At 60.3% G+C, this 11,031-nt stretch overlaps 1 protein-coding gene across 8 annotated transcripts in view; it reads left to right on the top strand.

Moving 5' to 3' along the window:
• The first annotated feature begins 12 nt into the window (after positions 1 to 12).
• Positions 13 to 11,031, top strand: part of LTBP4 (latent transforming growth factor beta binding protein 4) — a 29,849-nt gene continuing 18,830 nt past the window's right edge. For 5 of the 8 annotated variants that reach the window (XM_023229159.2, XM_023229157.2, XM_023229156.2 and 2 more), the window contains exons 1-15: positions 13 to 299; positions 3,624 to 3,815; positions 3,995 to 4,242; positions 4,319 to 4,421; positions 4,818 to 4,892; positions 4,989 to 5,111; positions 5,981 to 6,145; positions 6,827 to 6,976; positions 7,091 to 7,210; positions 8,135 to 8,266; positions 8,351 to 8,476; positions 9,142 to 9,267; positions 9,763 to 10,005; positions 10,474 to 10,599; positions 10,688 to 10,807. In XM_023229159.2, coding sequence (XP_023084927.2) covers positions 50 to 299; positions 3,624 to 3,815; positions 3,995 to 4,242; positions 4,319 to 4,421; positions 4,818 to 4,892; positions 4,989 to 5,111; positions 5,981 to 6,145; positions 6,827 to 6,976; positions 7,091 to 7,210; positions 8,135 to 8,266; positions 8,351 to 8,476; positions 9,142 to 9,267; positions 9,763 to 10,005; positions 10,474 to 10,599; positions 10,688 to 10,807 — 2,299 coding nt within the window. In that variant the 5' untranslated portion in view covers positions 13 to 49. Of the gene's footprint in view, positions 300 to 3,623; positions 3,816 to 3,994; positions 4,243 to 4,318; positions 4,422 to 4,817; positions 4,893 to 4,988; positions 5,112 to 5,980; positions 6,146 to 6,826; positions 7,211 to 8,134; positions 8,267 to 8,350; positions 8,477 to 9,141; positions 9,268 to 9,762; positions 10,006 to 10,473; positions 10,600 to 10,687; positions 10,808 to 11,031 lie in introns of all 8 variants that reach the window. The other 3 variants (XM_023229155.2, XM_023229158.2, XM_031934822.1) reach the window with 3 other exon arrangements.

The following is an 11,031-nucleotide window of genomic DNA, read 5'->3' as shown; positions in this document are numbered from 1 at the left end:
CCCTCGGGCGGGCTGGGGCGGCGGCGCGGCGGAGCGCGGCGCTGCAGCCATGGCGGGCGGCGTGCGGCTGCTCTGGGTGTCGCTATTGGTGCTGCTGGCGCAGCTAGGGCCGCAGCCCGGACTGGGCCGGCCCGGAGAGCGTCTCCGCGTGCGCTTCACCCCGGTCGTGTGCGGCCTGCGCTGCATCCATGGGCCAACCGGCTCCCGCTGTACCCCGACCTGCGCGCCCCGCAACGCCACCAGCGTGGACAGCGGCGCGCCCGGCGGGGCGGCCCCGGGGGGACCCGGCTTCCGCGCCTGTGAGTGCGGGGTGGTGGTCCCAAGAGAGCGACTCCCGGGGGGAGGAGGATCCCTGGGGATGGAGGAGACAGTCCTCCAGGGAGAGGGAGCCCAGATTCCATATGCAACAGTGCAAGGGAATCGCAGGGGCTATTTGAGGAAGGGGGCCCCTGGCTTTTGGGGTTGGGTCCTGAGGGCTCCGATTTTGCAAGCAATGAGGGTTCTTAGGGGCCTGTGCTGTCCCACGTGAGAGAATTGGCGCCAGCTTCCATGCTTTGAGTCAAAATGGGGATCTCAGAATTGAGGGGCCTGAGAACTTTTGGGAGGGGGACTCGAATTCTGAGACGCTGAGTAAGGAGTCTCCAGGGACCAAGCAAGAGTCTCAGGGCTGCATGGGGGACGTATCAGTTTCTGTGTCTTTGGGTGGGAAGGTTCCGTATGGGAATGCCTGTGAGGTGGGGCACTGGAGAGAAGAAAGTTGATCCGAAGAGCTAAGAGGGAGAGGGGACAGAGAAGGGGGTTTTGTGTGTGTGTCTGGGGGGGGGGTGTCTCCGCAGGACCTGAGTTGCGGGGGTCCCACGTGCGAGAGAAATTAAGATAAGAGGCTTTAAGGAAGGGGCGCCCCCTGGGGGCGGAGGGGACAGGAGGTGTATGCATCAGGCACTCCTAGAGATGGGGAGCCTTGGGGGTTCAGGTGAGGTGGGGGAGGGCGCGACACCTGTTGTTCCAGGATGCAAAAGTGGGCAGACTCTCTGGGATTGGGGCCTCCCTGCCCCCTACCCCGCAGACCCTATGGAGTTGGGGAGTGGGGGCCCCTGGCGCGGAGAACTCGCCCAGCCTGGCCCCTAGCCAGCCCAGCCCGGCCGGCGTGAGCTCATCTCCCGCCTGAGCCCCCGCCCGCTGCCACTCCCTCTCTCCTCCCCTTCCTCCCTCTTTCTTTCACTCTTTCCCGGCCCGGCCCCAATGTGCCTGTGCCAGGCGCCATGCCCAGGCGGGTGCCAAGCCCCTGGGGGTGCAAGGAGTGGCATGTGAAGTGAAGGCTGACCTCAGAGGGACCCCTATGTCCTCAACTCCCCGCTCTGCCAGGGCTGTGGGGCATGACATTAGCTGTGCCCATCTAGCGGCCCACCCTGGGTGTAGGCACCCCCAGGGAGCTGGCCTAGGGGCCTGCACTCAGGCCAAGAGAAGGCAGATAAATGCCTCTGGAGTCTGGGAAATGCCCTCAGACCTGGCTGGTTTCCCACCACCTCCATCAGAGACCCTTCCCATTTTGCAATTCTGATTCCTAGTTAAGCCTCTTCTAGGCCCCACTACTCAATTAAAAGCCCCTACTAGACCACCCTGGAGTTGTGGGCCCACACTCCTACTTAAGGGAGCCCAGAGTTTTTGCTACTAGGCCCTAGGCCCCCTCTCCACGCCTGGCAACAACTTCAGAGACCACTCCTCCAGTGACATTCCCTCTCATTCTTCCCTCCCACCTCCCAAACTGTGCCTTTCCCTAGAGAACTCTGTAGTATTGTCCAGAAGTCCTGCTCTTCTAGCTCACCCCCTTCCCCAGGAACTTCTGATCCCATTTATCTTCAGAGAACCCCAGGGTTGGTCTTGATAAGTGGATTCTCCCAAGAGGACTCCAGACACTGTGCTCCCTCACAGGCAGCCATTAATAAAAAGCCTTTGGCACCTAATCCTTAGCTGGGAGGGGAGGGGATTCCACATAGGGTCTCAGCCAATTGAGCCTCTTAAGTGCTGATAACTTCCAGGAATTCCACTTCACTATCTAAACCCTGCTTTCAGCACCCTCAAACTGGTTGTCTACTAGGCGGCACTAAAGTCCTGTTTTCTAGGTAACTGTCCACAAAAGGACTCCTGCTGAAAGGCCACCTCAGTTTCCTCTGAGCTAGGTTCCTCCATCCCAGAAACCTCCAGCTGACTTTGAACTCGAGAGGACTGCCCTTTAGTCGATCTCCTCCCAGGACTCCAGTCCCTTTATCCTTCTAAATGGAGGTGGCTCTCCGTGCCCTTTCCTCTCTACAGTTGTGGCTCAGAATCCCACACGCGCCTCCCCCGGCCGTCTGCCTCCTCCCTCCCTCCGCACAGCTGTCTCCAGCTGTTCTCTGCAGCCCCGGGAGAGAGAGGGAGGGGGTGCCCTCGCAGGACAGTCCGGCCTCCTTTGGCTCAAAGGTCCCGGGGCTCCCCAAGGGTCCGGAATGCGGAGCCTCCGCCCTGCCCCCGCCGCACCTCTCTCTTTGTTTACCCCGCCGCACAGCTGGCAGTGCCCCGCCCAGAGGTGGCCTGGGGCCCAGCGAGGGCGCGCAGAGGGGAGTGGAGGCGCGTTCCCGCTCTTGGGCCCGCCCCGGTGCTACTGGAGGCGGTAAGGCAGAGCTAGAACTCTAAAGCCCCAGCCAGAAAGAAGTTGGGCGGAGACAAAGCGCGGTGGGCGGAACTAGTGCACCCGGACGGCCCGGAGGTGGGGTGGGAGGGGCGTGAACTAGTGAGCCGGGCGAATCAGAGTGCGGAAAAGGGAGGTGGGAGGGGCTAGAGGCGGCAGGTTAAGCTCCTGGATAGGCAGGGTTTAGAATCCCGCGGGTAGAAGGTAATGTGAGAGGGGCTAGAAAGGGGGCAGAGCCAGGGGCCTGGGATGGGGCTTCGTGGACCTAGCAGAGGGAGTGTGGGCGGGCATAGAATGCGAAGGAGACAGAGTTGGGCGGGGAGTTATGCCAGGGAGTGGTTAAAATGTGGTTTGAGTCAATGGAAGGGATCAGCATCGGGTGGGGTCAGCGCCGTCTGGGTTGGTCTGGAACCCCGTGGACTCAACCAGAAAGTGGGATCAGAAAGGTTGACATGAAAGTGAATAAACAGCCTGAGGGCTGGCCGGCCTCACGCCTGTAATCCCAGCACTTTGGGAGGCTGAGGCAGGAGGATTGCCTGGGCCCAGGACTCCAAAGACCAACCTGGCCAACACAGTGAGACCCCGCCTCTACAAAATTTTTTAAAAACATAACCCGATGTGGTGCACGCCTGTCGTCTCAGCTACTTAGGAGGCTGAGGTGGGAGGATCACTTCAGCTTAGGAGGTCGAGGCTGCAGAGCCTTGATCACGGCACTGCATTCCAGCCTGGGCAATAGAGCGAGATCCTGCGGGCTTAGTGGGTGGTGCTGTACCTCTGATGGCTGAACGACTGGACTGGGCCAATGCTAATGCCAGAACTGGGGCGGGGCCACATGACAGCTGAGGGCAGATCGACTTCGAAATGAATGATACCTTGAGGGGGTAGGAACTTCGCTGGCCCCAGGGGAACATACCAGGAATGGTGGCGCCCCTGAGTGTCTTTGTTCTTCTCCCAGTCCTGTGTCCCTTAATCTGTCACAATGGCGGTGTGTGCGTGAAGCCTGACCGCTGCCTCTGTCCCCCGGACTTCGCTGGCAAGTTCTGCCAGTTGCACTCCTCGGGCGCCCGGCCCCCGGCCCCGGCTATACCAGGACTCACCCGCTCCGTGTACACTATGCCACTGGCCAACCACCGCGACGACGAGCACGGTGAGGAAAGTGTGGCCAGAGTCCCCTCCGACCCCTCTGTCAAGCATTTCACTGTGCCCCGACCCCCAACTTTCCCGCCTTCCCCAACACCTTTGCCCAACTCGCCCTCTCCCGCTTCTCTAGCCCCAGCCCGTAAGAACCCGTGTAGAAATCCCTTTGCCCGGCCGTGCCTCCCCTAGGCGTGGCATCTATGGTGAGCGTCCACGTGGAGCACCCGCAGGAGGCGTCGGTGGTGGTGCACCAGGTGGAGCGTGTGTCTGGCCCTTGGGAGGAGGCGGACGCCGAGGCGGTGGCGCGGGCGGAAGCGGCGGCGCGGGCGGAGGCGGCAGCGCCCTACACGGTGTTGGCACAGAGCGCGCCGCGGGAAGACGGCTACTCGGACGCCTCGGGCTTCGGTTACTGCTTTCGGGAGCTGCGCGGAGGCGAAGTGAGAGGAGGCCTGTGGGGAGGGGCCCGGAGCGTGCCTCCGCGCGGGGGCGCGCTCACCCAACACTTCCCCGCAGTGCGCGTCCCCGCTGCCCGGGCTCCGGACGCAGGAGGTCTGTTGCCGAGGGGCCGGCTTGGCCTGGGGCGTTCACGACTGTCAGCTGTGCTCGGAGCGCCTGGGTAAGTCCCAGGACGTCCCCGAGGTGCTCGGAGCTGGGGAGGGGTGAGAACCTCACCGCTCCTACTCTGCCCTAAATAAACCCAGTTCACAAATTGTAGCCACGCCTACCCCACTGTGGGGGCGACTTCCATTCCTAAGCTTTTCATACCACTCTGGGACCACCCACCCCATTTTCTGACTTTGGCCACTCTATTCTCACCCTGCTTTTGTGCCATGGCACCTCCCATGTCTTTGGGAGTCTCCAGTGTTGCCACGTCAAACTGCCAACCTAAGGCTGACCCTGCACTCAACTACAGCCAACATCTTTTAGTCCCTTCCACCCAGTCTTCGTCTCTGCCCACTCCATTCTCGCTCAGCCCACCTGTCCCTGGCCCACCCCTCTCCTCTCCCCACAGGGAACTCCGGAAGAGTGGGCGCCCCAGATGGACCTTGTCCAACCGGCTTTGAAAGAGTTAATGGGTCCTGCGAAGGTGCGATGGGGCAGGAGTGAGAGGGGCTTGGTTCTGGGGGCGGGATATGCAGGGATCAAGTTGCTGACTCCACAGTGACCTCCCCAACCCTGGCAGATGTGGATGAGTGCGCGACTGGCGGGCGCTGCCAGCACGGCGAGTGTGCAAACACGCGCGGCGGGTACACGTGCGTGTGCCCCGACGGCTTTCTGCTCGACTCGTCCCGCAGCAGCTGCATCTGTGAGCCACCAGCAGGGAGCTGAGGCTGGGTCCCATGCCCTCCCTGCCCTCAGACCACGTCCCAGAGCATACTGGGGCTTTTAATTCCCTCGGACCCCCTCCCCCATCCTCCCAGACTTCCGGGTTCCTCTCAGTCAGCCTTAGAGCCCCCTCAGAACTTCTCAGATTCTCATACAGCTTCAGCATCCCTGGACCACCTTTAGACCTTTCAAGTCTTTTGGATCCAGATCCCTCGAGACTCCCAGACTTTTTTTTTTTTTTTTTTTTTTTTTGAGATGGAGTCTCCCTCTGTCGCCCAGGTTGGAGTGCAGTGGCGCGATCTCGGCTCACTGCAACCTCTGCCTCCCGGGTTCAAGTGATTCTCCTGCCTCGGCCTCCCGAGTAGCTAGAATTACAGGCGGGCACCACCATGCCTGGCTTTTTTTTTTTTTTTTTTTTTTTTTGTATTTTTGGTAGAGACAAGGTTTCACCATGTTGGCCAGACTGGCCTCAAACCCCTGACTTCAAGGGATCTGCCCAACTCAGCCTCCCAAAGTTCTGGGATTACAGGCGTAAGCCACAGTGCCCAGCTCTCCCAGACTTTCTGGAATCCTTCTCAGACCCTCAAATCCTCTCCTTCCCCTGGAGACTCGACTTTCTTCAGATCTTGAGATCCTTCTCAGAGTCTCATTCACCACTGAAACCTCACAGGCTCCAAGCCCTTCTCAGACCTCCAGAGCCCACTGCTCTCCTTCAGACCTCTCCCAAATGCCCCTCGCACCCAGCAGCCCCCATCCCCAAACCCGGAACCATTCCCCTCTCTCCCAAATCCCTCAGTGCCGCAGCATTCCCAGCCCCGCCCTGAAGAATTTCCTCCCTGCTCCTTGCAGCCCAACACGTGATCTCAGAGGCCAAAGGGCCCTGCTTCCGCGTGCTCCGCGACGGCGGCTGTTCGCTGCCCATTCTGCGGAACATCACTAAACAGATCTGCTGCTGCAGTCGCGTGGGCAAGGCCTGGGGCCGGGGCTGCCAGCTCTGCCCACCCTTCGGCTCAGGTGAGCTCCTGCGGCCATGCCTAACCCTACGCGCAACACACGTGGCGCTCCTTCTACGCTCCGCCCTCCAACCCTGAATCTCACCGCCCCTAACCTGGCCGGGCTCCAGCCTTGGCCACGCCCCAGCCTCTGCGACCCGTGGGCCTCAGACTGGACCTCATCCACGGCTCCACCTCCATCCGTAGCCACATCCACCCCTCCATCCGTAGCCACACCTACCCCGTAGCCCCCAAGTTAGGTTTTGTCTCCTGAGCGTCAACGCCCAGTCTCATCCTGTCCCTGAGCTTTGACCTTCTGAGACACTGCCTTCAGCTTAGCCCCACCCCTGGCATGCCTCTCCCTGAGACACCTCCCTGGCATTCTATCTTCCGCTTAAAACTAAATCCCACAAGGGAGCTATTTCCTAGCCTCCAAGTCTGTCCCTATAGACCCAACCAGACCCTACCCTTAACCCTGTCCCTACCACCATCCCAAATGGGGGAAAATGCTCTTGGTCCCACCTTTAACCTCTGAGACATTCTACTCTTTGGCCAGGACACCACCCCATCCCAGCCTCCAACTCAAAACCCTGACATTGTCCCGCCAAGCCCTGCCCCCAGGCAAGGCCAGGGTGTGGGCTTACCATCGCTTTCCTCCTGCTCTCTTGTCCTCTCTGTGTCCCTCTCTCTTTCCTATTCCCAGAGGGTTTCCGGGAGATCTGCCCGGCTGGCCCTGGCTACCACTACTCGGCCTCCGACCTCCGCTACAACACCAGACCCCTGGGCCAGGAGCCACCCCGAGTGTCACTCAGCCAGCCTCGTACCCTGCCAGCCACCTCTCGGCCATCTGCAGGTGAGCTGGCTCTGGCAGAAGTGGGTGCCATCTTCAAGGGGCTGCCCAAGCCCCATAGTGAAAGGAGGCAAGAGAGGATTTGGGCTCCACTCGTTGATACCCCTTCTTTATCAGGCTTTCTGCCCACCCATCACCCGGAGCCCCGGCCTGACCCCCGGCCTGATCCCCGGCCCGGCCCTGAGCTTCCCTTGCCCAGCATCCCTGCCTGGACTGGTCCTGAGATTCCTGATTCAGGTTTGATAGAAAGAATTGAGGGCATTGGGCCGGGAGCGGTGGCTCAGGCCTGTAATCCCAGCACTTTGGGAGGCTGAGGAGGATGGATCATCAGGTCAGGAGTTCGAGACCATCCTGGCCAACATGGCGAAACCTAGTCTCTACTAAAACTACAAAAATTAGCTGGGTGTGATGGCAGATGCCTGTATCCCAGTTACTTGGGAGGCTGAGGCAGGAGAATCGCTTGAACCTAGGAGGCAGAGGTAGCAGTGAGCTGAGATTGCGCCATTGCACTCCAGCCTGAGTGACAAGAGCAACACTCCGTTTCAAAAAAAAAAGAATTGAGGGCACTGATGGGGGTATTACAGGTGGGATTCTGGGGTAAGAGACTCCAAGGTGAATATTCCAGGATACAGCAAATAGGAATGTTATGGGCAGAGAGAAGCATTTGAAGGGCTGGGTGGTAGTTAGATCAGGAGCTGGAGTCGGAGTTGGGCTCTTCTGTGTCAATTGAGCAAGTCATTTAACCTCAGATTCAGTTTTCTCATCGGTAAAATGGGGATCATTGTTGAGATGTATCTGAAGTGTCTGACACCTAGTAAGTGCTCAGATACTTACGGTAGATAATTATTTTTCATTATCTAATATTAGATAATTATTTTTCAGGTAGGGCACTAAGAATGTATCTCAGGCAGAGGGTTGGAGGGCAAACTATTCAAAGCCAGAGACCTTGGGGTGGCATTATGAGGGGATTCGGCCAAGGATCTGATCAGAACGTTCCAGGATTAAAAAAAAAAAAAAATGGAGATCAGAAGACTGGGCTTGCTTGGGGAGGAGACATCCATGAAGGTGTTTTATGGATGTCTCCGGGGGTGGGGGTTCTACTGGGAGGAAAGGAACGGAGGGTTCAGAGATGGGGGAACCCTGGCTGACTGGACCCCCCAGGTCCTTCCTCCGGCATGTGTCAGCGCAACCCCCAGGTCTGCGGCCCAGGACGCTGCATTTCCCGGCCCAGCGGCTACACCTGCGCTTGCGATTCTGGCTTCCGGCTCAGCCCCCAGGGCACCCGATGCATTGGTGAGCAAGGCGGAGTGGGTGGAAGGAGGCAGGGCGGGGGGCTTTGCCCGGTCACCTTGTCACCAGTCCCCTCCGTGTCCTCAGATGTGGACGAATGTCGCCGCGTGCCCCCGCCCTGTGCTCCCGGGCGCTGCGAGAACTCACCAGGCAGCTTCCGCTGCGTATGCGGCCCGGGCTTCCGAGCCGGCCCACGGGCTGCCGAATGCCTGGGTGAGAAATTTGCCCCACCCGGCTGCAGGCCCACCCCAGGGTCTCGCTCCTTCTCTCACTCCAGAGCCTCTCCACCCCTCCCACGCTTCCCTGTCGGGTCCCGCCCCAGGATCGCTCTGTCCTGGTCCTTGGCCCCGCCCTTCCCTGCCCCGCCTCCACCCAGCTCCAGCCTCCCTTTGACCCCACCCCTACCTAGCTCCCAAACTGCCAGTTTCTATTGGGGCCTGGTCGCCGCTCGTATTGCTCTGCCCCCACGCCCAGGCCCCGCCCTTATTGGCCACGCCTCTCCCCGTCCCAGACTAACTCCCTCCCCCAGGCCCCGCCACTGTCCTGCAACTGCGGCAACCAATCTCCTGACCACGACCCCTGATTCCAACCCTGCCACACCAGAGCCCCATCCCCAAACTGTTCCTTTCTTCTCTAGTCCCGACCCCACCTTCCCTTTGCTCGGTCCCCAAAGCTCTCCTCTCTGCCCTTGCCCTACCAAACTCTACTCTCTTCAATTGCCCCTCTCACTGTGCACCTCTCCGCCTGTCCTGGCCGGTCCCTAGCCTGGCTCTGGCCCAAGCTTGGCCCCGCTCCCGCTTCCCCCTACCCCCGCCTCTCTGCGTCGCTTCTCCCGGGACTGTCTGCCCCAGTCCCAGCCGCCTGGTCTGTGCCCACAGACGTGGACGAGTGCCACCGCGTGCCGCCGCCGTGTGACCTCGGGCGCTGCGAAAACACGCCAGGCAGCTTCCTGTGCGTGTGCCCCGCCGGGTACCAGGCTGCACCGCACGGAGCCAGCTGCCAGGGTGAGGGCCTGGGAGGGGCAGCTGGGAAGGGGTGTGAGGGGTTGGGTAGAGCGCGATGATGAGGGCCAGAGAGACTGAATAACAGGGCAAAGCGAGCTGATTGATGGGAGACAGAGGCCAGGCTCTGGAGCAGACGTGTGGCTTAATGGCAGTAGAGAGACCTGGGATGGAGAGGCCAAGTGATGGGAAACAGAAAGGCTGAGTCATGGAAGATGGGGAAGCAGAGTGAGGAGGGATGGAGATGTCAGTAATCAGGTAAGAGGAGCAGAGTTATGGGGGACAGGGGAGAAGGAGGCCTTCTCATGGGGACTACAGAGACAGAGCCAGCAAGGCAGCTTAGTAGGCATTGGTGGAGGATACAGAGTCAGATGATGGTTACAAGGAGGAATAGTGATGGGGTCAGGGGGACAGAATGATGGAGGGTGGAAAGCCAAAGTGACAGAGGTCAGGGAGGCAGAGGGGAGCAAGTGACCCCAGGCCCCCTGCCCTGTGCAGATGTGGATGAATGCACCCAGAGCCCAGGCCTGTGTGGCCGAGGGGCCTGCGAGAACCTGCCCGGCTCTTTCCACTGTGTTTGCCCGGCTGGCTTCCGGGGCTCGGCGTGTGAAGAGGATGTGGATGAGTGTGCCCAGGAGCCGCCGCCCTGTGGGCCCGGCCGCTGTGACAACACGGCAGGCTCCTTTCACTGTGCCTGCCCTGCTGGCTTCCGCTCCCGAGGGCCCGGGGCCCCCTGCCAAGGTGAGGGTGCTGAGCCCAGCCCCACTCCATCACTGTTTGCTGTGGGGACTGGAGAGAGATTGAGGGGCAGAGAGGCAGAGTGATGGGGCTCAGGGATGGAGAACAGGGGCTGAGGGATGGGGACCTCACTCCAGAGTCTTCCCTCCTTTCAACAAAATAAGATAGTGCTCCCCACCCCTCCTCCCTTTTTGAAAGATACTCTTGTGCTTATGGGAACCCTGAGGAGGGGGTCACCTGAGGCAGGGCAGGCAACATGGAGTTGGTGCCTTAGCCCCACCCTAGTAGCTGGAGAGACCACTGAATGGGGACACGAGGAAGGGAGGAAGGCGTCTGTCTTCCTGTGAAGAGGGAGCAGCCTGAGGCAAGTCCAGGAGGCTGGCTCAAGACTGGTATGCTGGGGTGGGTAGTAATGGCCATGGGGATGGATTCAGGCCCTTTCCTCAGCCTGATTGGTCCCCTCTGCTCCAGATGTGGACGAGTGTGCCCGAAGCCCCCCACCCTGCACCTACGGCCGATGTGAGAACACAGAAGGCAGCTTCCAGTGTGTCTGCCCCACGGGCTTCCAACCCAACGCTGCTGGCTCCGAGTGCGAGGGTGAGGCCGGGGAGGGGGGGAGGAGTGTGGATGGGTGAGGGGGGCATTGGGCCACTTCTTCAAGGCCACCCTCTCCCCTGCCCCCTAGATGTGGATGAGTGTGAGAACCACCTGGCATGCCCTGGGCAGGAGTGTGTGAACTCACCTGGCTCCTTCCAGTGCAGGCCCTGTCCTCCTGGCCACCACCTGCACCGTGGCAGATGCACTGGTGAGACCAGGCCCTGGCTGTGACCTAGGGCCTGCACCATGACCCCTGACCCTTGACCCAGATCATAACTATGACCTGGCCCATAACCTCCTGACCTGGACCTCAGTCCCTCAGTCCCCAGAGCCTGTGACTCCTGACCCTGACCTGGACCATAACTCTTGACCCTGAATGTGACTCCTGAGACCCAACTTGACAGTGACATTTGACCCGAACCATCACCCTTG

Source organism: Piliocolobus tephrosceles, chromosome 21, assembly GCF_002776525.5.
Source record: "Piliocolobus tephrosceles isolate RC106 chromosome 21, ASM277652v3, whole genome shotgun sequence".
Classification (NCBI taxonomy): Eukaryota; Metazoa; Chordata; class Mammalia; order Primates; family Cercopithecidae; genus Piliocolobus; species Piliocolobus tephrosceles.
The sequence above is the reverse complement of the archived record's forward strand: the minus strand, read 5'-3'. Positions and strand labels throughout refer to the sequence as shown.